Source organism: Photinus pyralis, unplaced genomic scaffold (assembly GCF_008802855.1).
Source record: "Photinus pyralis isolate 1611_PpyrPB1 unplaced genomic scaffold, Ppyr1.3 Ppyr1.4_LG2, whole genome shotgun sequence".
Taxonomy (NCBI): domain Eukaryota; kingdom Metazoa; phylum Arthropoda; class Insecta; order Coleoptera; family Lampyridae; genus Photinus; species Photinus pyralis.
The window spans coordinates 1,647,029-1,674,140 of NW_022170403.1; the positions used below are offsets into that span (position 1 = coordinate 1,647,029).

Sequence of the window (27,112 nt, forward strand, 5' to 3'; positions counted from 1 at the left end):
ACTAAAGTTTTCCAACACAAAATAATCCTGTGTAAACGGTATAGTTCAGTTGTACACCACTAGGCGGTACCATAAAATCACATGTATATTATTTGTGAATCAGAGTTTTTCGTTTCTCCTGTTAAAATCCGTTATAAAAAGGTAAGAATTCATAGTATTTTACATTATTAGCATGGTAATAAGGTTTTTACTGGCGATAGGAGAAGTTGACTGGCGAGCCGTCAGGCGAGCCTGTCATCTCCTAGAGCCAGTAAAAACCGTTACCGTGCGTATATTGTATAATATTTTATTCGTTTATCACTTGTAAAATTTTAGATTGTAAATCATAATAAGTTCTAGAAATTACTCCTAAAAAATTAGGAAACTTAAAATCGTATGAGCTTTTTAGACTGATTTCCCAGGAAACGCTGGTAATTTGTTTTGTTGTTTACTTATGCCATTTTATTTATCGTTTTCGTCAAGATTTTTCGATCCATTAAAATGAATGTACCGCAAGCGATTATTGATGAAGCGACAAATGTGGCGGCAAGTTTGTTGCCCGAAAAATCTTCGGAAAGATACGAGCACGAGTACGCCGAATTCAAAAAATGGCAAAACGAAAACAATGTGACTGGTATTACAGAAGACGTTCTATTAGCGTACATCAGTAATTTGTCTAAAAAATATAGCCCAAATTCTTTATGGTCAAAATGGTCAATGGTTAAGAGCTGTCTGCAGGTTAGAGAAAACATTGATGGCCGGAGGTTTGTTTTTATCTTTTTACAAACAGAAAATGTTTATTTGACATTTCTAGATTTCATAAAGTGATTGCATTTTTGAAAAGGCGAAATGAACGCTACCTCCCCAAGAAAGCTAAAACTCTGACGAAGGAGCACGTGCAAAAATTTATATTAGAAGCTCCTGACGATAAATGGTTGCTCGCCAAAGTCATTACAATTTTTGGTATATTTGGTTGTTGTCGGTGCGATGAACTGTTATCCCTCACTTTAAATGACGTGGAGGATTTGGAGAAATATATTGTTGTGACCTTACGCGAAACTAACAATTAAGATTTACAATAACAGATGATGGGTGTAGTTTCAAACCCTGTGTTATTTATCGAAAATATGCCGCTTTACGTCCTCACAGAAGTAAGGACCTGCGGTTGTTCTTGACGTACCGGAATGGAAAATGTGTCGCCTTAAATGCAGGTCAACATACTGTTGGAACAGTACCCAAAAAGATTGCTGAATATTTAGGATTACAAGAGGCCGCGTTGTATACAGGTCACTCATTTAGACGGACTGGAGCAACGATGATTGTTGATGGTGGTGGTGATATTTTAGCTCTAAAACGTGCAGGGGAGTGGAAATCAACAACAATTGCAGAGAGCTATGTGGATGACTCAATTAATAAGAAGATTGAACTGTCAAAAAGTATGTTCTCAGTTAAAGAATCCATGCCGTCTACTTCTACAGAGTATCCACATTCCACATGCAAATATAAGAAGTGACTTAACATCGTCATCTGGAGTGATCAATATTAGCGGAAGTAAAAACTGTACTATGGTATTTAATGTATATCTACGATAAAGCACAATTTGCTAATGTTAATAAATGAAATAAAATTTTAACAACATTATGTTTCTTATTTAATAAGTATAAAATATACGAGCACGGGTGTAAAACTTTTACAGGCTAGCATGTAAATGATTTACACGCGGGTCAGAGTTAACTGACATTTTCAGAGTGTATACAGTGACTTGATAAATTGACATTTAAAAGTGAGAAACGAATAATAGTATTTAAGTGAAATTTGGCATGCATGTACTAGAATATTGTTAAAATGAAAACCAGCATCTGAATTGAACATTCCTGTCAAAGATTTTTTTTATTTTACTCACCAAACATTGAACAGGAAGGTTGCCCAATTTTGGATAGGCAAGGTGTCTTAAAATTGGATATCCAAAAATAGGAATTAAAAAATTCAAATCAAACCAAAAAGAAGGTTTTCAAAAATAAAAAACCAAAGAAAGTGGAAGACGAAGTTGAATCCTCAGACTCATCAAAAGATGTTCCTTATGAAGACGACTCAGATATGGATCCCGATCAAGAAAGTGATGCAGAGTATATTTTCTGCACTGGACGTTATTCAGAGGACCAAAACGGAGAAAACTGGATACAGTGTTCCATTTGTTTCAGGTGGTCACATGAAGACTGTGCTAGTAGTGACAAAACAGCTTACGTCTGCGATCTTTGTTTACAAAAATAGGTTCCCAATATTGGATAGGGTATCCAATTTGAATCTAATTTTTATTTCAAAAAGTGTCATTTTTTATTTGGGCCTATTTTTTATACCTTTTAAGGGTGAAATAAATGGTTTTGTATGCATCACGTGTTTTGATTAAAGTAATAGCACTTTCTGAGTACAAAAAAATAAATAAACAAATTTTTTTTCGGTTCAAAAATTGAATTTAGAAAAAGTATCCAAAATTAGGCCACCTTCCTCTACCCCTTTAAAACCTAAATATCTCGTTAGCTTTACTGCATCGTTCATTATCTACGATTCTTAGAAAAGTAATTTTATTATTGCACATTAGTTCTAATTAGTATAATGTTATCAATAGTTGTAACTAAATATCATATTTATGTTTTCAGACGATTAATGCCTAGAAATAGAACGTGAACGATAAGAGTAGGTACATATAAAATTTCGCATGCGGTTTTGGTGCGTCAGTAGACTAATTAATAAACTTTAATCACATTATATATTATTTCGAAATGATTGATTAGTTACGTACGAGGTTACGTAGTACGTTTGATAATTGACAAAAAATGAGAATTATCTTATCGTAATTTTCTCGGTAATTTTGGACGAAATTCACAATTTACGTCCAAAGTGAGTTCGGTGATTCTTATTATTTAATTTTTTTGTGGGCATTTAATCATTTAACAGTTGTGAAAATTTCGTTTGCGTTGATTGAAACGTAATTACAGTATTCTAAAAGGAGAAAAAATTATTATTAAATTTGATTTGTCTCAAAGGACCAATATCTCGAAGTATTGTTGACTGTCTTAAACTTTCATTGCGAAGATAAAATGTTTGAAGCTCTCGCATTTCAAGACTATGCTAGAGTTCTTTCGTTTTATACACTCTACCTGCTACCATAATATATCGTCCGTTTTAGCTGCACCATTTTACAACGCACTGATCTCTGGTGGACTATAAGCTGTAATAACACACATAACTTTAGTTTGTATAATTAATAATTATTCGTAATTGGTTTGAGGTTTTGAATTGTGAAGATTAATATTCACAGTTGGCGTTATACCGGTAACCAGTATCATACAATCAAATTCGTCGTTATACAATTTAAGGTCGACCAAAAATCGTTTTGGAAGTGCACTGCAAACTATATCGTAACTAACACTTAAGAACCTTATCTTTTAAATTCGACAAGAAGAAGACCGCAAATGTTTAAGAAGTGACGCTGCTTAATGAACATTCCAACTTATTTTGGGTGATTTCATTTAGTGTTTAGACAAAGGTAGGGTTTAGTTTTAGATTAGGTGTTTCTAATTATATTTAAAAATGTTGTAACGTGTGTTTATGAACCCAGTAGATTTTGAGTCTATTGTTAGTCGAGTACTTATTTGCAATTAAAAGCTTTAAAAAATATAGTAATTAAATTTTGTTTTAAAATGTAGTTATTTTGGCCTTTTGAAGTAGTTTTCAGTTACGAATAACGGGGCGATAGTCTCATTTATTTTGATAAGTAAATGTAGCAGTAAAATTCTCGGCAAGCCCATAGCGGCATAGCTTCGACCTCGCCTCGTCCTATGATCGTCAACTGCTGTTTAAATAACATGTAAGGTGACTTTCTGTAATAATTTGAGAGACATTTTTGCATAAGGCGATTGGAGTGTTTTTGAAATCCCCAAGATCAAATGTACGAGTATAAGATACAAGCGCTCGAATTTCGACGAAACCTGTAACGTGTTCTGTGGGCCAAATTGCAAAGTTTGAGATGTTTGTCGATATTATGGTCAATCTTTCCGATTTTTTGTATAAATTGCATTTTTTTGAGGTTCAAATAAGAAAAGTGGGTTTTATGCGCATCTGCTGCTGATGGATGAAATTCTGCAAAATTACTTCTAATAAACCGATACAAGGAAATTTCGAAGGATCCTCAGTATTACAATCACTTTTAATGACAATTTATTTTAATCTTACAAAATACATTTATAGTTAACAAAAATGCATCAAATTCATGTCTTGGGTATTGAGATAATGCTCCTAGTCTTTTTCCCAAAGATCTTGGTGCATGAATAACGATTTTGACATGTTTCCATCGAAATCCATGCGGTCGCCAAACATGCATCAAATTCATGTGTTGATCATTGACAAAATTTTCTTGGTCTTGGTTTTGATCAAAATCCATGTGGTGCCCAAAAATAGATCATATTCATGTTTTGGCCATTGAGATAATGCTCTTTGTCTTTTTCCCAACGATCTTGGTGCATAAATAACGATTTTGGCATGTTTGGACCAAAATCCACGTGGTCGCCAAAAATAGAACAAATTCATGTTTTGGTCATTGAAATAATGCTCTTGCTCCTTTTCCCAGAGATCTTGGTGCATAAATAACGATTTTGACATGTTTTGATCAAAATTCATGTGGTCGTCAAAAATAGATCAATTTCATGTTTTGGCCATTGAGATAATGCTCTTGGTCTTTTTCCCAACGATCTTGGTGTATAACGATTTTGACATGTTTTGATCAAAATCCACGTGGTCGCCAAAAATCCATCAAATTTATGTCTTGGGCATTAGATTATGCTCTTAGTTCTTTCTTCGAATCACACACATGCGTTTATCAAATGTGCACCTACTCTTTCAGCATTAAGATAATGCGTTTGAAAGCTTTTACAACTCCAAATTCATGTGTAAAGAATAATTTTTGATACATTTTGCTCTAAAACTTTTGACATAGACCACAGAGAAGAGTTATATTGAATTGTTACACATCTAAGAGTCATAGGGAATAATCTAGCGAAAGTCTGAACTCGATACATGACCTAGGCTAGGGAATTAAATAAGTTGATTTCTATTAGGTATATTGAGCTCGCAGTTTTTCCTGTTCCCGATTCACTCGAAGTTCTATAACTTTTGTTCCTGTTGAACCAGCTTCCTGAAAATCAATAGCGTCCGTCCTTAACGTCCAAAGTACCCGTATTCAACACAATCGGCCACTTTTAAAAAGAGTTATAGCACGGACGGACGACAATAGAAAACTATAAAGGATCTGAGGATCCTTAATAAATGAGATCCCAATAGTGACCATCGAAATATAGAAATATAGATTGCTACGAGTAGTGCCATTTCTGGAAGAAAAACTTTTGTTAAATTAATAAACGATGCGTATCTACGTCCAGATTCTATGATATTATAGATTTAAATAGAGCCTAAACCCGAGCACAAACCTCATCTCCAAGTTAATTTTCTGATCGTAATTATTAGTCAACGTCTGGCGTACAAATACAAATTGTAAGACGCTTTTCTAAAAGGCATTAATCAATCATTATTAATGATCGCAGATAAACAATTGTAGAGTTTATTACATGGCTCTTATTGTGAGAGATTCCAGTCCGATCCACTAATGCAAATACGTCACTTCGATACAGGTGATCTACAGTACAAAATATTCGACGCACTGCAGCAATTGAATTCTGGACTATAAACAAGACTATAAAAATCGCCGATTAATTACTGATGCAGCCTTTACAACTTGGATTTTAAGTATTAAGTTTTCTATTTAAAGGTCAAATGCTTATCTAGAATTGACCTATAAACCTAATGATCTGCATAAATATTGAACACCGATACCTACTACAACTTCCTTTGATTTTTTCTATTTCTAAAATTATACCTACCAAATTTGGGTTAGTTAATGAACACGCTCAAATTGGGATCTAAAACCGGTTGTCTAGGAAATGTGGATTAACAAAATACAAACATTGTCCATTTAGCACAGTAAACGTGTCGTGTAGTAATAAACTGATAAACAAGAGACATTTCAGGAAGCTGTAAGTAAAACTTGACAGGATATGAGGATAATATTGAACATTTGACCCCTATTAACATTTACCGGGAATAAGTACTTACTTAATATGAAATTCTCATACTAATATTGTAGTTATGGTGTTTATAAAATTTGTTTGCCGCTTTAAAAGCGGAAAGTAAAAAAGCAGTCTTGCCATAACTTAAACTTGGCAACCAGTGTGTTGATTAATCAGCATCTACATTAACATAGATTTTAATACACTCCATTTATATTCGACCAATCGGCTTGGTGATTGTTACTAATTCTAACCAATCCGATGATTTTTAAGTGATTAAAAGCTAGGTAAAGGTACGGTTCCGCTTGTGCGACAACCGCATGCATCGACTGCAGGCAGCGGCTGGTGCGACAGCTGCAGCAGCAGAGGTGGTTCCACTTGTGCAGTGAAACGTCCGGTTATACCGGATGTGAATAGCAACTTTCTTATTTCAAATAGAACACCGTATATTTTATTGCATTTTTGGAATCTACATGAAAATCTACGTCGTTTGATACCACACTTCCCTATACCCATCATCAAAGGTTTTCAAGTTATTCAAGACGTTTCAAAATTTTTGACGTTTGGCTGCTTTTATCTAGCGCCCTGTTTTTTGAAAAGTTTTGAATAACTTGAAAACCTTTGATGGTGGGTTTGGGGAATGTGGTATCAAACGACGTACATTTTCATGGAGATTTCGAAAATGCCTACCCTATAAAATATAGGGTGTTCTACTTAAAATCAAAAAAGTTGCTATCCACATCCTGTAAAACCGGTAGTGAAATGATCATGATTAATCTTTTCTTTCGATAGAGCTCGCGATAGAGCATGAAAAACTATGCTGGTATTGTCAGATTTAAACTATTAATAGAAGTCTGAATAGTGTAGGTAACGGTTTGTATGAAACAACCTGTATAAAATGCGATATTCTAAGTCACCTACTCGCATGGTACTTTCCATACGTTGCCTTTTACAATAACATCTTTAAAGTCTTTATGGGATGCATCATCATAATGTATAAGCACCTGTGTCCTGCTTTATTAATAGCATTTGATCATCACGTGTGAACTTTCCACACGATTGTCGCTGCTTGACTGGTCTAGGTTAGGTAGGTGTCGTCGCAGTGGACGCTTGCTACAGTTTGCGCCCGACGCACAAGTGGAACCACTCTTATGCATTGTATTCAACAGTAGTCTACGCAGCAGTCGTAGCGTCCGCTGCATGCAGCCGACGCATGCGATTGTCGCACGAACGAAACCACAAAATCGTCGTAACGACCTTGGTAAGCTGCAAAAACAACTTCAAGAGTTGTCGCACAAAAGTTACACTGCAAGAGACAATCCTCAGATTCTGTTGAGAAACATGCGGGATGTTTATCAGGGGATTAGCGAGCGCCGTTTAGCAATCGCAAGGTATAACGCGCTTATTCAAACCGATCGGGCTACATCAAACAAAAAAATTAACAACACCTATAAACCACTTTCCTCGCTAAGCCATGACGGGATGCACATCGAGGTGGTTTTTCCTAAAAGAAAAGGTTCCGCAGAGAAATCAAGTATCTGCATTATTATTGGACCTTATTCAAACATCACAAAAAGTCAATATGTCGTTGGACGATGTAAATGAGTTACAAGTAATTCCCACGATCGATTGCACACTTTTACCCTGCACAGTTCCACCGATTTTTACCAAATATTGGCATGGGAATGGTTTTAGTGAGTGACTTTCGCAATGGGGCCGTATGGTTAGATGAAATATCCGTGAAAGCGAGGTTATCATCACATTATTCAAACCACCTGCAGGACGACCTCGTTAACCAATACCGTCGGATAAAAAGGTTTTTTGACAGATGATTAGTTTAATACTCGCAAACACGGCCTCAACCTGAACTTTCATTCAATATGGCGAACAGGAGATTCAAACTCAACGTGCGAACCAGAAGAATTCTGCACAAGAAGATTACAGCTTTATATTTTAAACTACCCGAAAATCATATAGCGTCCAATCACTGGTCAAACAGCATTACGCACTGACCATCACTTTTTAATAAGATAACCACAGGACATGCAACAGAAATCGCGTGGAGATTTGCGAAGAATCGCCTGGCTAGACCCCATCTTTTTACAACATGCCGGCGTTAAGACTTCAGACGCGTGCCATTATTGTACTTATCCGAGATGTGCTGCCCTGCACATGATATTTCACTGCCGCAAACTAAAGAATTTATTGTGGAGACTCATTCGACATCTGATAGAAAAACTTCAACATCCAAAAATGATCACAGACGACATGTTTTTCTGCGGAATAAAGGAGAAAGACCAGAGCGACATAGTGACGAATTGGTTGGTGAACTTCGGCAAATATGTGACATACCACACGACAATCAAAGACATGCAAGATAACACACGGTCTCAAAATTTCAGAAGTATTTTCATTGAAAAATTATAAAGCAGAATATTGTTGGAATACGCTTGGTACAAAGGAAAGAATGCCATGGGAAATTTTGAGTCAAGGTGGAACACACGCAAGGTTCTTTGTACTACTCTAAGGGACGATGAAAGAATTAAGGTTGATTCTCACTATACATAACGTTTCCATACCATATCCTTTCCATAACCATTCCGTAAATTATTATACCTATGAAATTGACCTTTAAGTGATATGTGCGTAAGACATTTAGCCGCGCGCTAATACACACTCTCCTTTCCGTTCACATATGGAAGGCGAATGTGTATTAGCGCGCGACTTAATGTCTTACGCACATATCACTTAAAGGTCAATTTCGTACCGTATAATAATTTACGGAATGGTTATGGAATGGATATGGTATGGAAACGTTATGTATAGTGAGAATCAACCTTTATATGGAGTGTCAATTTTTAAAACTGCCTATATAATGTGATGTATCTGTGATATTATAGCAATCCTAATTATATGGCATTGTGTAAGAAAACCTATTGACATAATAAATATAATTCATTCATTCATTCATTTATTCGTTGCAATTTTACAATAATATGCGGTCCCACTAAGTCACAGACTTATCAGTGGGTACCGTTCATATTGATATAAGAATTTCACATTTAGGTTCACAAAATGAAGTATACATTTGAAGGCGCTGTGAGGGGAAGTGCAATCAGTACTTTAATCATTGCGGAGCATAGTTTTAAGTTGCTTTATAAACAATTGTCTATTCAATGAATTGTAGTCAAATGCAATTTCATTATACAACCTCGGTATAGTGCATTTAAGTGTACGTTCACCATAATTATTGTAAGAGCGTGGTACTACATATTTCGTGGTTCTGGTATGATATTGGTGTTCAATTGTTACCTTACATTGATCGTTCTCAAAATTACTAATTATATGGTACAGCTTATAAAACCCTAGCGGCGTTAATGTGTCAATTTTGTCTAGTATATCGTGTTTGTTCATGTTTTGGTATATCATTTTTAACACCTTCATTTGTATTTTATTAGTTTATTTATGTAAATATCTTCTACGCAACCCCAATTTTGTATACCGTAACGAATTAAAGACTCAAAAAGCGTTTTAGGTATATACTAGACTCATTACCTCTACGTTTGTTGTTTTTTTAAGCAAGTAAAATGTACCTGAAATTTTCTTTAGTTTTGCATAAAGATAATCGATATGCTTGTTATACTTTAGATGATTGTCCATTTTAAGGCCTAAATACATTGTCTCACTGACCTGGGTCAGCAAACGACATCCACAATATGTACAACAGTTAAACAAACAATTACAATTATGAAGCTGTATTTGGGTAGATTTGGGTAATACCATGTGTGGAGTTCTGAAAGTCATTGTAATAGTCTTTGTGTACCGTGTGTCCATTCAATCACATTATTGAACTCACTTTGAATTACCGCTTGACACACTTGTATATTACTATGGGCGTATAGTAGCACTGCATCATCCGCGAACATATATAACACACACTTTTCAATCACTTTTGGAAGGTCGTTCACGTAGATCAGGAAAAAAATTGGACCTAATATTCTTCCTTGCGGCACACCGAAGTCGCAAGGCTTCGGTTCGCTGTGTTCGTTGCAAACTTTTACGATGTGACACCGATTTTCTAAATACGATTTGATCCACTTCAATTCTTTCCCAATTATACCGCATGCTTCCAGTTTTTTCAGAAGTAGCGCGTGATCTATTGTATCGAACGCTTTAACAAAATCAATAAAGACTGCGATGGTGTATCTTCCTTTGTCCATGTTGGTGTTTATGTAATCATTAACGGTATTCAGGAGTTGTTCCGTATTCTTCCCTCTCTGGAATCCATATTGTTTGCTATTTATGATGAGATTGTCCTCCAAGTACTTCCTTAGGTGGCGGACTACGTATGTTTCGAAAACTTTTTCGATAATTGGCAGGATACTTATTGGTCGATAATTTTTAGGATCGTATGGGTCTCCTTTCTTGAATATTGGCCTTGTAATTGCGATCTTCAATTCGTCAGGAAAAATTCCATTTCTTAGTGACTGATTTAACATTTTTGATATTATTTCCGCGAAGACTTTCATATTATTTTTGATTTCTATTGGTCTTATGTTGTCAATAGGTACCAGGTGATTTATTTGTTTTGATAGTCATTATAATATCTTCAATCTCGTCTTCAATTTGAATTTGGCTTGAGAATGGTATATAAAATCGATAATTTATTTCTTGGGGTTCCAGTCTCGGATGTATTACATGCTGGCAGCTTTTTCTCAGTTCAATAATTTGATTGTTAAAATAATCTGCGAAATCGTAATAATAATAATAATAATAATAATAATAACGCAATACTCCTTCTTCACAGAAACACACCACATTATCACAACCCACTCGTATACAACCGAAACGCGAAAACCTTAACAGAACTACATGCTCACAACATAATGTAATATCTCCACCAAAAACCCCAGCAACCACACAAATACAACCTCAAGAACAAAGAAACACCATAAATACAAGTAAGGCAACATGTACCACAAAGACAGGTCCACTGAATAAAGTTACACGTCCTAGCACAGTTAAAAAACACAAAACTCCTTCTTCACATAAACACACCACGATATCACAACCCACTCGTATACAACCCAAACGCAAAGCCAAAGAAACACTTACACAATAAAATCCATTTAATGAAATTACAGGAATTATTATAATGATTCTGTTTTGTTTTGTTTTGTTTTCCTCTTTTTTGATAGCGTTGGCTATTGTGCCCATCAATACCTATGTTGGTAAGTATGAATTACATACTATCCCTAGATTGCCAATGCATGTGTTTTTTTTAAGGACCCTACATAACAATGCACCAAACACAGACACAGATACTAATCGTTACTTGATTTTAATCCGTGCGATTAGTTAACCAGGCTAGACCTGAGTTCTCACAAGAAACACCGACCATAATAATAATAATAATAATAACACCTTAACTTCTTATCAGCGACAAAAATGCGTGTAGGAATGCGTAAATTAAAATATAGTGGTTGTGAAATTTACTCTTGTATGCCTTGTAATCATTCTAAAACACTCGCATCTTGGTTTTAAATCAGGATAATTTTATTTTTAATTCACTCAAATTTTGTTGCCTCCTGGAAAAAACTCTCGATCAAAAATAAGATAAAATCGCTCGAGCCATTGATTATGTCGTTCTATATATAATCAATGCTCCAAGCTGTCGCTATTTTAGCACGCTTTTGATCTCTAGTTTTTTCCGTTGCAACAAATCTTTCGTGTAAAAATAAAATTATCCGATTACAAATCAAGCTCTTGTGTATTTACCCCCGAAAAATGTATGTTTGCATTTAATAAAATCTAAACACGTAAATAATTAATTCAACGTACCTTGTGCCCTTGTGGGTATTAAGTAGCATTATAAAGCGCATTTTTCTATTCCAAACCCAATGTGAATGAGCTAGCTATAAGCTACATGACGCAAAATGTAAGCGAACTAGCAACGAGTAGACGATTAGGCCGATAGGCGAATGTCTATACAAAATTGTATTCAAAATTCTCTTCATGACTACATTTGAACGTTTTCTATACGAAATTTGCTCAGGTACTTACTTTGGAGCTCGCTTTGGAGTAACCCGTAAAATATTAATACATATCTCAAAAATAGGTTCAGTACTCGGGAAAATAGAGAAAATAAATATAAAGTTGCTCGCTTAGATGAATTCGCTTATATACGCTTGCTTAGGATTTCCCGCATATTTCATTGTATTTCCTAATGTGTTCTATACGCTTTCCTATAATTTTTTGGATGTGGCTGGAACAAATCTTAAATTCTCATTCTTATTTATCGCGTTCAATTACGTTACATTGATGGATAAACGGGAGTTTTTCGTCCAAAATAATTTTAAATTATTTGCTCAAGTTTAAATTTTTGTAATTGATTTTGACCGAATATCAATACATAACACAACAAAAACTCGAGCGATCACTCTAGCAAAATTTTGTTTTCATTCCAAAACTCGTTATATAGTCCAGTCAAATTAGCGCAATTTTGGACAAATAAAAACATTAATCGGTAAAGATCTGAATTTTGGTATACACATTTATTGGGACTTTCTATTGAACATACTAAAAGTCCCTGTCAAAATCTGTTGCGCTCGAGACGCCATCTTGGAAAAACGGTACAGTTTTTTCCAGTTTTTTGCCAATGTCTCGGCAACTATTACTGATACGAAGAAATAGTTTACATGAAAAATATAGTTTACTAAATTCTCTATAAAAAAGAGTATTTACATTTTTTTTTGTATCTCCAATACTTTAGCTGTAATCTCACGTTAAATACGTCAGAACGCGTTTAGGCGTAGTTATAGGAAGGAGGCCGTCTTTTTTATGACTAGACCGAAAGCTGTAAAAGCACCAAAAAATCAACAGAATCGTCTTGCGATAAAGCATTCTAGCAATGACATAATGTTTGATGATACGGCATCATGTTTTTTTTCAAAAAGGTAACCGGAAATGATTAAAATTGTTGGAGCCACGAAATGATTTCTGAAGCTGGAGAACCCCCTTCTCTGCATATAACGTGTCTGCTAGTGAGAGATATTTAAACCGACATCGTTACCAGACCTTCAGAAAATACGCGTACAAGGGTCAGCCGAATCTACCACTGTTACCCCCTAGGGCTGCAGCGGCGCAGCAACACAGGTTTCGTATTAATCAGCAAGTTCAGAAATTCCGTGGATATCGAAAATCTCCCGAACTGTGGAGTTGAAGGAGAGTCCACGATTTCCTTGACCCTGTTCGGACACTGAAGGCTCCCAGTCCACACTCGGTGCTCAACTGCTCACATTGAAGATGAAAGTTCTATTGAGAGAGAGAGAGAGTTTTATGAGAAACCTTTAAACGTGGCTCATACAAAGCTTGAGTGCGACGACTTCGCATATATAAGAAATACTGGCAGAATTTTCAATAAATTTAATGATTTGTAAAAAGTTGAAAAAAAATATCTGCGCGACGGTTTCGAGAGCTCAGGATACTTGATTCCCTATTCGATGTCGGATTATAGCTAAAGTATTGGACATACAAAAAAATGTTAATATGCTTTTTTATGGGCAATTTAATAAACTATATTTTTTATCTGAGCTATTTTTCCGTATCAATAATTGTTGCCGATATATAGGCAAGAAATTGAAGAAGTGCTTCTTTTTTCCAAGATGGCGCCTCGAGCGCAACAGATTTTGACGGGGACTTTTAGTATGTCCAATGGGGAACACTAATGAACATGTGTACCAAAATTCAGATCTTTACCGATTAATGTTTTTATTTTTTCTTATTTGACTGGACTAATAGTCTTTAAGCAGACCAAATCTATGAAACGAAAAAGTTTAAATCGTGCGTGAAGAGCCTCTCTTGTCAGAATCATAACTCAGAAAGTAAAGTAGACCTACAAATTTACATTGATGAGAAAGTGCGTTTTGCTTTTTTTATAACTAAACTGGCATTTAAATTAAGTTATTAAGCAAAAACTTAGATCAAGTTTTATAACACATTAAGCAATCATTGGCCACCTAGAAATGGTGGTTTTCAATCAAATTGATAAGACAAATCCGATACGACCGAAACTAAATAAGACGATTATTTAATACTGGTACAGCCGAGGGTACAGCTCTACCATGGTGATATCTACCCACTGTTGAGTTTCATTGTTCATTCTCGAGATATACCTACGCATTCTAATCTGACGAAAACTAGCATCCCTACCTACCTATTTAAATACCACCGGACTCAAGTGGGCGAGCTCAGGACTAATACATATACATAACTCCACACACCCTCGCATACCCCTTATAGCCCAGGTATTTTAGGTTAAAAAATAGACAAAATTAGTAACTAGCTGATTTTTGGTGAGGTGTTAGTATATGATAAGCGAGGGGGTGACCACTGCGCAAAATTGTGTACACCACATTTGCCATTTTCCACATTTGCTCAACATTTGCCAGACATTTCCTACATTTACTACATTTACACATTTGCTATATTCGCTATAAATTTACCAGAAATTTGCTACATTTGCTCATCATTGAGGTACTACATACATTTAAATATATGTACAAACATTTGCGCGGGTCATTTGGTAATTGAAATATTATATCACTTAAGTGATAAACAACAATTGAATATTTTGTAGAAGACTCATAGAGGTTAAAATGTGGTCAAGAAAGTGGAAATATGATGCTGATGCATATTTTTATATACCTATGTGATGTGGTCTATGGTCACGAACTTATAAATTAAGATGGACTGCTGATCAAACAGTTGCATAGAGGTAGAAATGGCCTAAAGTCACTAGATATAGAAAGTACCGCAATCATCCGCCATTTTTGGGCAAATTTGCTGCCAACTTAAAAAAATTGACAAATAAAATCTGAATAACTGTCATTTTTTATAACCTAACTTCATAGTACTGTCATGTTTTATAAAAATATATACAGATATCTCCAAACAGGTGGAACAATCCCTAACATTAAAGTTACTAGAATCTGGTAACTTCCGCCATTTTTGGGCAAAAATCATGCGTTCTCTCTCTAACACACGAGCCCAATGGATTGCGGTACTTTCTATATTTAGTGACTTTAAAATGGCCCTAGAATGGGCGCCCCCATGATGTCCACGTTTTAGTTATTTTCTAGGGAATTTTTCCTAGTGCTCAAGTTTTGAGACTATTGCCACAGCCGTCTATAATTACAAGCCGTGCTGAGAATTATGGCAACACTGCATGGTAGGCCGATTTCCTAATTCAACTTGACAGATTTCAGGTGTATTTTATGTGTGTTTTGGGTGTAATATTCCTTTTTACCTGTTTTAACAGAGCGAGATTGCGACAATTTGTGTTACTCCGTACGGAATGAACAGAAATTATTATTCAGGTAAGTTGCTAAACGAAATATATCGATTTGTTGTCATAACCTCTAAAGCAGGCTACTCCTTAGTGGGCCCTTTACAAGCACTTGTATTTGTTCAAAGTACCTGTACAAGCTCAAATATGACCTACACACTACGTGGTACGTAAGTACGGTAAGTGTTTATCGTGAAAGAATACAATAATTATTTTATTAGTTCGTATTTCAGTGAAATTCTAGCACGGACATGTCAAGTCGATTTTCTGAAGGAACCTTCCAACTTATTCCCAGGAGTACACGGTACGGGAATTTGAAGTCTACGGGGCTCCCCTCTTTAAAAGCTTCGTACATAGACCCACTGGAGTAGCGACTGGCTTAAAATCTGCAATTCCGAATCACACCTGGTCGTTGATAAAACTTCGCTGATGCACAGCGATTTACTGTCCTTTTGCCGAAATTAAGTGCCTAAGCGTGTGCTTCACCTCGACCTCTTTCGACAGAAGTTCACCAATTTCGGAGATCTCAATGGAAATCACGTTATGATGCAGTTACCAATTTACAGCGTTCCGAATTTTAACGTCAAATAAAAATGTTATTATCTACTTTTGTAAATAAATAAAATATATGTACAATTGTAAGCTGCTTAAGTATCTTTCTTCTGTATTAAAACCACCAAGGCGAAGCACAGGAGAGAGGAAAAATGCAATTTTTCAAGAGCAACAAGACGCCATTAAAAGTATATCGGCCCACCGATTGACTTTCGGACAACGTTGCCAAACTTCTCAGGATGGCTTGTAATTATAGACGGCTATGCTATTGCAGCCTTGGAAAACGACATGTGTCATGTGTCACAGTAATTTATTTAGAAAACGTGAGGTTAATGCTTGTTTATTAGTTGATTTGAATTTCGCGCCAAGTAAGTGCACATCATGGCTGCCCCCATGTAGGTGTCATTTGTCAATTCAGCATTAGCAGTCCATCTTAATTTATAAGTTCGTGTCTATGGTATATTTATTAAAGTATGAAAGACAAATTTTTTTTAAACGCCTGTAAAAAGCCTTATGAAGCCTACGAAACCTATTTTAACTACCCCATTCGGAATCTAGACACCTCCTGGGTTTCACATGTTGCTTGTAGTAGCTACAAAAGACCTTTAGAAGGTAAGCGATTTTTTGCAAAAAAAAAAAAATATGATTATTATTTATTATATCAGGGCGTACTCAGAAAAATGAGTAGAACGCGTTATCAAGATATTATGAACTTCGAGCAACATTATCATGATAAATACAATAAAGTACAACGAAAGTGTGATGGGAGGACTATATTTTGTTTTTGGGTTTAGTGAGAAAAAGTACTTATGACCATGGAAAGAAGAGTAATAGTAAATTTTTTTTACTATTTTAAATTTGATATGATAGTAAAAGTTTCATACAATTACATTTGTTTCGATTTATCGATAAATAAAAATTTCAATCCTGGATTTTCTAAAATACTGGTCAACAGCTCTCCTGGATACAAAAGCAAACTTTTTCAGGCGTTATATATTTTTTTGTCTAACTATCAATAAATGTATCAAAATTTCATATTCTCGAGCATATTCTCTTATCAAAGTCAAAAATCTTGATGGCCTGTGTAACCAATGGGTAGATACATCAACACATTGTACCTATGAGTTACAACTTCAGAATCATCTTATTAATGATCATATTATAAACAAAAAAACGATGTATCTCCCATATTACTCCATAGTAAAAACAGCCCACGACTGGAAGGTAGGCAATATACGAGGGCAGATTTGGTACACGCGCTTCCTATACAGGGTCATTCTTGACGACTGTCAGTTAGAAAGATATGGAGAACCTTTGAAAATGATACTGTACTGATAAGTCTTTTAAGGGATTTGGCACATGATGAATTGAACTAAAATATTTTTAAGATGGCGCCACTTCCGCAAATACCAGAAGTGGCCATCAACTTTGTTATTTTAAATAGGGACCCCCTATTTTTTCTACATTTTCGGATTCTACGTCGAATTTGGAGTACAACGATACCCTATAGTTGACCCTTTGCTCCAAGGGCTTCGTCGATAATCAAGTTTTTATGTCAAAAATGGAATTTGCAGGGGTAATTTTAAAAATTTATTATTCGAAAACGGTGAGATTTTGCAATATTACTGTTAGACGCTCGTCCAGACGCAACCATCTAATATATTAATACCGAAACCGATTTTACATTTAAATTTTGTTACCGCCATATCTTTTCTACCAATTGACCGATCTTCAAGATTGTCGACTCTACGGAAAGCTCTGATGTGGTAGATGTGCCTTTTGGGTGTTTGATCACGCAATACACTTCAAGGTCGATGTATGAAAGGCATTTATGAAGGAGTGATTAGGGTTGCCTATCTACTAGGTAGAACCATTGAATAACGAAAAGACGGCTCAAAGGTTAAATGCAGACTTATGATTTCATTCGCTTGCATTTTTACGCTGTGTTTTTGATTTCCGCTTTGTGGAAACGACTTGATTTTATTTATTCGTTCATTCGGTTAACGATTGTTAAATATGCCCACACGTGCGCGTAAAAAGAGCGAAGATCGCCGTGTTAACATGCGAAGAAGGAGAGGTAAGATTCTACAAATTGAGGTTACGATTATTTTGTATCTCTTATTGAAGATGCCACCACGACCACCAATGTGCATCACTTAGGTACCATGGATGTTACCTGTAGTGGTTGTGATGCTTTGCATTTTACAGCCGAACACGACACTACAAATTCAGTTGTGTTTAAAAATTGCTGCCACAAGGCCAAAGTCAAACTACACCCAATTTCGTCTTCAATATTTTTACAGGAACTTATACAAAAAGATGATCAAACTTCTAAAGAATATTTAAAAAATATTCGGAAATATAACGCAGCTCATCAGATGGTATCCATGCAAGCCGAATTAGAAGAAAATCCTGGACACGGTGTTTACTATTACAAAATCCATGGACAGGTTTATCATAGTATCGGCCCATTATTGACAAATGACTCCCACCCAGCACGCAATGCTTCTGTATACACATATGACGTCGACGAAGCAGTACAACAGAGAATGAGTAATACATACAATGCCGAATGCGATGCTAACCTAATGAAGCACATTTCGAATTACATTCACCAGGTCAATCCTTATGCTCAGCAATTCAAAACTATGCATAACTTATGGCTCGAAGAGCAATCTCTCGCAGAAAGTGAAAACCGCAATACCCGAGAAGTGTGTATGTATCTCCATGGCAGCTGCCCACCAGATGGCCATCCTGGCCGCTACAATGATGCTTCAGGAACTGAAAAAATTGCAACAATTTTCAAATCCTCTGATGGTGCTCCTCCCTTAAACAATAATCGCGACATTGTAATCTACCTGCTAACAGGAGGGATACGCCAGGTTCCCATTCTATCCAACATAATTGATCCACTGACATATCCTTTGTTATTCCCAAATGGAGACAAGGGTTGGGACATGAACATGGAGCATATTCAAGAAAATCGTACCGTATCACGATTTAAGGTTACTCTTCTGCAATATGTATCATATCGCCTTTCAGTGAGGCCCGGTTTTTCATTGCTGCATAGAAGCCAGAAGCTTTTCCTTCAATATATTGTGGATATTTACGTTCGGATTGAAAGTCAACGTCTCACATACATTCGAATGAATCAAAGCAAACTAAGGGCCGACCTCTACTGTAACGTGATGGACTTTATGATTCGTGAATCAAACGAACTTGGCGTAGTTCCGGGTAAAATGGTCATTCTTCCATCCTCCTTCATTGGTTCCCCCCGAAATATGCACGAACGTTACCTAGATGCCATGAGGATTATTCAAGTTTGCGGAAAGCCTTCCTTATTTATTACTTTTACAGCTAATCCCAATTGGGACGAAATAAAAACAACTATTCAACCCGAAAACAGGCCAGAGTATCGTCCTGATATTGTTGTGAGAGTATTCAAGTTAAAGCTGAACTCTTTAATTGAAGAAATTGTGAAAGGAAGGATTTTCGGTGGAGTTGCGGCGCTCGTTTATACAATTGAATTTCAAAAAAGAGGTCTTCCCCACGCTCATATATTGGTGACACTTCATCAAGATGATGCAATAAGAACACCTGAAGACATCGATCGTTTTATTTCGGCTGAAATCCCTGATCCAAGAAAAGAAGGCCATCTATACGCTTTAGTAACGTCTCATATGACTCATTCTTGCAATCCAATGTGCTTACAAGAAGGAAAATGCTCCAAAAAATATCCAAAAGACTTCAGTGAAAATACTCGCGAAGCGATCAACGGCTATCCGATATACCGCCGTAGAAACAATGGGAGGGAGATATGGAAATCCAATAACAATCTAATTGATAATCGTCGTATCGTGCCTCACAATCCATATCTTTTGCAACGATATAATGCGCATATCAATGTGGAAATTTGCTCTTCCGTTAAATCAATTAAATACATTTAGTAAGTATTAATGATACATTAAATATATAAGTAGGTATTTAATAACGTGTCTTTCATTTTTCAGCAAATACATTTACAAGGGGTATGACGCCGGAACGCTTCACTTTACCACCGACTCAACTTCTGTAGCGTTATCACACGACGAAATAAACACATTCATCACAGGACGATATGTTGGCGCCCATGAAGCTATATGGCGAATCAATGAATTTGAAATGCATTATCAATCACACACAATAATCAAACTCGAATGTCACCTTCAAAATCAACAAAGAATTATATTTAATGAAGATCAAATAGGCAATAAGTTGGTACAGGAAAACGTTCGCCAATCCAAACTACTTGCTTGGTTCCGTCTTAATCAAATAGACGAATTTGCACACCAGTACCTTTACACTGAAACACCATTGCATTACACTTGGTCAAATAATGGGCGTTGTTGGCAAAAACGCAAACAAAATTCACCAAAGGTTGTAAGCCGCCTATACGCTGTAAATCCAAAAAATTCTGAGCTTTTCCATTTACGAATGCTACTTCTACATGTACGTGGTGCGAAAAACTTCGAAGACCTACGAACATATGATGGCCACGTCTATTCAACTTATGTTGACGCTTGCCAAGCAAGAGGTATTTCGGCCAATGATATGATTTGGTATCAGGCTGTTGCGGAGGTTTGCGGTGCTAAAACACCCAAACAAATTCGTCAGTTTTTCGCAATCATTTGTTCACTGAATGTCCCTAATAATGTGGATTTGATATGGAATGATTTCAAATACCACATGTATGAAGATTACATCCAAACAATGAGCCTTGAGAACGCCGAAAATTGCGCACTTCTGGAAATTGAAGAAATTCTTTTGGAAAATAATACAACATGTGCTCTGATTGGTTTGCCAACACCTTCAACAATGGCACAAAGCGCAGACGCGGACAATAATAGTGACACTTTTTTGGATTTATATTCTCAAGCAAATGCCGAACAGAAGTTTGTGATTGATACAATAATCCAAGCCATAGACACCGGCAGCTCTCAACGTTTATATTTTCTTTCAGCAGCGGCCGGATGCGGAAAAACTTTTATACAACGTTCACTAATTGCCAAACTCGGTTCAAGTTGCATTGCTATGGCTTATACAGGTATTGCAGCGTCTTTGCTACCAGGTGGTCGAACAATACATTCTCAATTAAAGTTGCCTGTTCCCACAAGATCAGACTCCGTTCCTGAAGTTAGACGTAATTCTGCCATTGCACAAAGAATTAGATCTTCAAAACTGATTATATGCGATGAGGCGCCAATGATTAGCTCTGATGTTCTTACGGTAATTAATAGACTATTTAAAGATATAGTTAATGGCTCCGATAAGGAAAGACACTTCGGAAACAAGTTTATTTTACTTAGTGGTGACTTTCGCCAAACACTTTCCGTTGTTGCTCACGCCGGTCGTGCAGTTACGGTTGAATCATCAATTAAGTCCAATCCACTTTTTACTCATTTCCAAAAACTAGATCTTCAAACCAACATGAGAGCCAGTGAAGATGATGGTGCGTTCTCAAAATTTCTATTAGATATTGGAGATGGCAAATATCCAGCTCATCCAGAAATCGGAGAAGGTCTCATTCAGATTCCCGAAAAAATTATAGGTCAAGGTATTGAATCAATGCTTAACTTTACTTTCGGAAACATTATAGACACATTGTATCTGGAAGAAATCGTCGATAGAGCAATACTTACCCCAAAAAATAATAACGCAACAATCATTAATGAAAAAGTCCTTGACAAACTTTCAGGTGAGCCACAAATATATTTTAGTATAGATACGCAAGATCCCCAAGAACATGACCAACTACCACCGGAATTCCTTAACAGTGTGGAAATCAGTGGTCTTCCTCAGCATTGCTTAAAGTTGAAAAAAAATGCCATTGTAATTTTATTAAGAAATATGAACATCGCACAAGGACTTATTAATGGTACACGTCTCCGTGTATTGAATATGAATCCAAGTTCTATCGAGTGTGAAATTTTAACTGGAGCAAATCGTGGGGAACGAATACTTATACCCAAAGTTAAACTGCAACCATCTGATACTGCATTGCCCTTTAAATTTGAACGTCTACAATTCCCACTACGATTGGCATTTTGTATGACAATAAATAAAAGTCAAGGACAAACTCTTAAAAAAGTGTCCCTGTACCTTCCCGATCCAGTATTTTCTCACGGTCAGCTTTATGTAGCTCTTTCCCGAGTTCGTAAATTTGACTGTATACGAATTTTCATTGAAGACTCGAAAACACAGGGGTCTTTCCCAAACTATTCGGGAAAATTCACGCGCAATGTTGTTTACCCCGAAGTTTTGTAATTCCGGTTTTCAATTATTAGGAGAGCCAATATTTATAACCTAACATTTTGTTAACGCAATCCCTGTTTCAAATCTGATACATGTACAATGCGATCAAAAATGAGTTGCTGTCAAGTCACCTTTGGAATTTTTGTTTACATGGGAAATGTACTTAAATTGAACTTCCAAAGGCGACTAGAGAGCAACTCATTTTTGATCGCCCGTTATGCGTATTTGGCATTTTTTGCTGTAAGTTTTATTTTTAAGTTAGATATAATTGATTATTACCTAAACTAAAAATATGTTTTTCTTATAACAAGTTAAGGTAAAAATATACTGAATAAAACACAAAAATATTTTTTAATTGTTTTCTTCTTTTTTATCCTTTACATCGGCGTCCTTTTCTATATCACACACCTCCTCTAAATGTGTTTCTTTCTTATCGTTGCCGTTGTTTACGTCGTTGGCGAGATCTTCATCACGCAGCTGACTGAATAAAATGTCGCCCTCACCATCAGTTGCAAACGATTTATTTACATCAGCCTGCTCTAATGACTCATCTAAATGCGATGTTGATAAAGATGTAATTGTTTCAGCTTTTACCATATTGCGAGTTTCTCTTCTTCTTTCTAAAGCCTGATTTTTTTTTACGCGAATCATGTCGCGGTTTTCAATTGCCCGTTTGCTTCTAATTATTTTACTACGTTCTACGGTATGGCCACATATTTCACAATATCTATTTGACTCGCAAATGTACGACACGCACACTGAACAACGTAAAACATTGCTTGATTTCAATTCAAATGAGAGAATGTGCGGCATTTGGTTACATTTTTCACATTTCTCTGAAATACAACAGTTTTACTTAGGTACAATAAAATATAGTGGCTACTTACCTATTGAAAAATCGAAGTTAAGTCGTTTTCTTGCACCACATACACTACAGAAACGATCCATATTACCTGTGTTGTTTTCTGTGGTATGTTATCACGGCGAGTGTGTACCCCGTGCGTGTCGCGCAGGTCGGTATATCGTGTGCTCGGCAGCGGTCGGTTATGTAAATTACATACCAATGGCTTACGCAATCGCGCTATTTCAAACAATTTAAATTCGAAACAGTGCGCAGCGCGTCCTGCTGCTAGGCAAATTTACACTCGCCGTGAGAACTGTACTATCAAAGACTAGAGGATAGGATAGTCTTTGATAGTATGTTCTTTAACTAAGCAGTGACAATGACAATATAGTTCAGTCAATAGAGGGATTGTAGAGGACGGCAATAGCAAAAGTCCCCGTTTCTAGCCCAGCCGCTGCAGGTGGGAAAGAGGGCCACATTTTTTCGTTTTTCGCTTAACCTTATACCATCCATTCTACCTAAAAACCATTCTTATCAAAATGGTTGTGTAACGGAATTAGGCAGTTAAAGACAATTAAATTTCCTACAAAAAATGGATATATTCATTTTCTTCCTACATGTCATGGTTTCCAAAATAAGTATTACCGGAATGCAGTAGTGAAATTTATACAATAAATGTATATTTTTAAGTCTCAGTTGCTGCATTTATAAAAAGTCTGATTGTTTCGCATTAGGGAGTTTACCTATCGACCGCGCTGACGAATTCATTAAATGTATTTTGGATTTATAAGTAGTTGAAATATTGCAATTGTTAATATCGTAAGCTACCTTACATAAAAGGAGTGGAGCGTAGCCCACGGGTTTACTGGTTTGTTTTTAATTTTCGGGCGATAAACTCGAGGCCCCTTGCAATTAGACATCGTTCATTGGTAGAATAACATAACTAATTCGTCTTATTAATTATTATGATTTTTTCTCTAGCGAAAGAGTGGGTATAGAGATCGACATTTCACTTGAAACATGGATATTTGTAAATGTATAGTGGGCTTGGTTGGTAGAGCAGCCTTGGCTGTAACCCCGCCCACTCAAAAATAAAGGCAAAATACATAAATAAATAAAATGTTGAAATCATTGTTACAGCGTCGGTTACAGCTATACGTTAAGGTTAAGCTACCAAGACCGTTACAAATAACTTTAGCAAGATGCATTTCTGAGTTTCTCAAATAAATCGCCTTTCAATATCAGTAATTTCACTTAGGTGCTTAGGTAGGTACATACACTTTTTAAAAATCTAAGATGGTGCGTTACTCTTCGGAGCCCTAACGTAATTTAGGGAATTCTTACCGTTAAATTTACGAACCATTACACGCGTTGCGGTATCTAAATTATTACGCTGAAATATTTATAACAAAAACCGACTTCCCGTGACAGCACATAAACATGCACTTAATTACCTAATGCCTCTTAAATCCAGATTATGCACAATCTAAATATTCATTAAACCGTGTTTACTTTATGTGAATGTGACGATTAATTATCTTTTACTAAGCACGTTATTTTTCTTTCAAAAATCACAAGTCAGAAGTCGATCAAGTGACATTTAAATATCCTACACTGAATTTTTGAATGGTGAACAGAAGTAGCGGTTGCGCGTGCGTAAAGATAGATCCATCCATTGTAAACATTACAGAGTCGAGTTAACAGACAGACAACAGACTCACCAGGATTTCCGATAAAATCCTCTTTATCCAGAACCGTGTGAAACTGCTGGAATCCGTATGCCGGTAGCCAGTGGTTGCTTCCAGACAAATCCATTGGCTGACCAGGCCAATCGTTAAATGCGATTTCGTCCATAGTAAGAAGTCATTCACACGGTCATGCAACGGTATACCCGTTGTTATAGCTTTCACACGCAGCAAAACTACACATTTTACTAATACATTCCAAAAATTCCTAACATATTTTTTATTACGTTTAAAAGACACGTTTCATTTGATTAGCGAGACACCTCAACCTTTATCTAGAAATAAATCGAAGTAGGTTTTAGATATAGGTTCGTCGGCGTTTATTTTTTAAGATTATTATTAATCAATCCATTCGGTAAAAGTCTGGCACACAGTATTATCATTAATAGTAATAAATAAAATAAATAAGGCACTTGTTATCGATGCTACGCGGAAATAACAAATTTAAATTCGTCGTTCGCGGTCGGTCGTTTATATGATTGGTACGTTGAAAAGGTTGCACTTTATTCAATAAAAATCGATCAGTTTACACTTAGTTTAAATATACACACACATAACCGAACTATAACAGTCAACACAATACCGCTTGAGTAACTTCTATAAAAGAAAAAAAATAATGACGGGAAAGCAACATTCGTGGGAAGCTCACGTGAACGAGTTGCACCAATGACGATCAAAACTGAACAGCATTTAACTTGCTTGTGTTCAGGGAATCTGAATTTATTAGAAGTAGGTTTACGTTCAGAGGAAGCCATGTTTGCAAAGGTGGACTTTAACAGGTAGTTACAGGATGTTCTTTATGATTGTATTGTACTCTAATTATAATATAATACTTCGTGTTCGTATTATCTCCTTTTGGCTTTTAGCTAACGTTGTGAGTTTCGATCGGTGGTTACCACACCAATATGAGAAAGTGATTTCGTGCCCGTTTATTGTTTTAAAAATTTGGCAAGTTAATGTGATTTCCGCGAGCATCCGAATTTAATTTTTGAGAATGACATGTTTGGTTAAATAATATCACAGGCGTAAATACTAAATACAGAGTGGCCCAACGAGAAGTATAAAGAGGGCTTTTATGGTATTAAATTTAGAAACTTCAAAAAATCCTCGAACACGTCAATTTTGTATTCGAGGGGGACAACTTTTGGAATACAAATCACGAACCCAAGTCTTCACCCCTCTACGTAGGGAGCTTAACCCCTAAAATTTTAAATGGAATCTTATGGCAAATGGCACGTTATTTGAAAGCCAATTTAATCGTGATTACTAATCTGCTTTGCTTTTTAAATTCTATTGATTCGTTTCGGAGATATTCGCATTTGAAATGGTTTTTTTCCCTGATTTAAGTCCTTTCGATTACTTCTTGTGAGGATATTTAAAGAATAAAGTTTATGCTACTCCGCCCGGAACATTACAAGGGTTGCGAGCACGTATAACCATAGTGTAAGAATAGAATACACTATGGTATAACTCAACAATTTCGAGCGATTACCCCTGAAATCTTGCAACATGTACGGCAGCGTTTTGAACGAAATCTTTATTATTGCATGGAAGCAGGCGGAAGGCAATTCGAGCATTTATTGAAATAAATGTTGTCTGTTTAAAGTTATTTGTTTTTTTTTGCACAATTTAAACCTTTTTTAATACAAGGTGACTTAGATCGTATTTGTTTTGGTTTTTTAGAAAAAACCATTTCAAATGCGAATATCTCCGAAACGAATCAATAGAATTTAAAAAGCAAAGCAGATTAGTAATCACGATTGGCTTTCAAATAATGTGCCATTTGGCATAGGATTCCATTTAAAATTTTAGGGGTTAAGCTCCCTACGTAGAGGGGTGAAGACTTGGGTTCGTGATTTGTATTCCAAAAGTTGTCCCCCTCGAATACAAAATTGACGTGTTCGAGAATTTTTCGAAATTTCTAAATTTAATACTCTAAAAGCCCTCTGTATACTTCTCGTTGGGCCACTCTGTATACTCCATTCCAGATAGCTCATGACATGGGTCAATCGGGAAACGTAAATTTTACTCTTGTAGGTATGTACTTAGAATATAATAATATATTAGAATTACCTACATCGCTAGCGCAACTTAAATTCATCTAAATTGTGTGCTTTTATGAGACGCGCCATGATTTCATGAAAGTAAAGAAAGCATTTATACAGGTCCGTAGCTAGGGGATGACCCGGCGGAGCGCAGAACGTAGTCTTGCCGTTGCCAAGTTGCCACCACTGGA

At 36.1% G+C, this 27,112-nt stretch overlaps 1 protein-coding gene across 2 annotated transcripts; it reads left to right on the forward strand.

Moving 5' to 3' along the window:
* The first annotated feature begins 18,871 nt into the window (after positions 1-18,871).
* On the forward strand, positions 18,872-22,320 carry LOC116164849. Of its 2 annotated transcripts, XM_031479079.1 has the most exons (3): positions 18,872-19,942; positions 20,007-21,079; positions 21,133-21,290. In XM_031479079.1, exons 1-3 carry the CDS (start codon positions 18,954-18,956, stop codon positions 21,165-21,167), a joined length of 2,097 nt encoding a protein of 698 aa, XP_031334939.1. In that variant the 5' UTR covers positions 18,872-18,953; the 3' UTR covers positions 21,168-21,290. The 2 variants fall into 2 exon arrangements, with proteins under 2 accessions (XP_031334939.1, XP_031334938.1); XM_031479078.1 differs by having other exon boundaries at positions 20,007-22,320.
* The last annotated feature ends 4,792 nt before the right edge of the window (positions 22,321-27,112 follow it).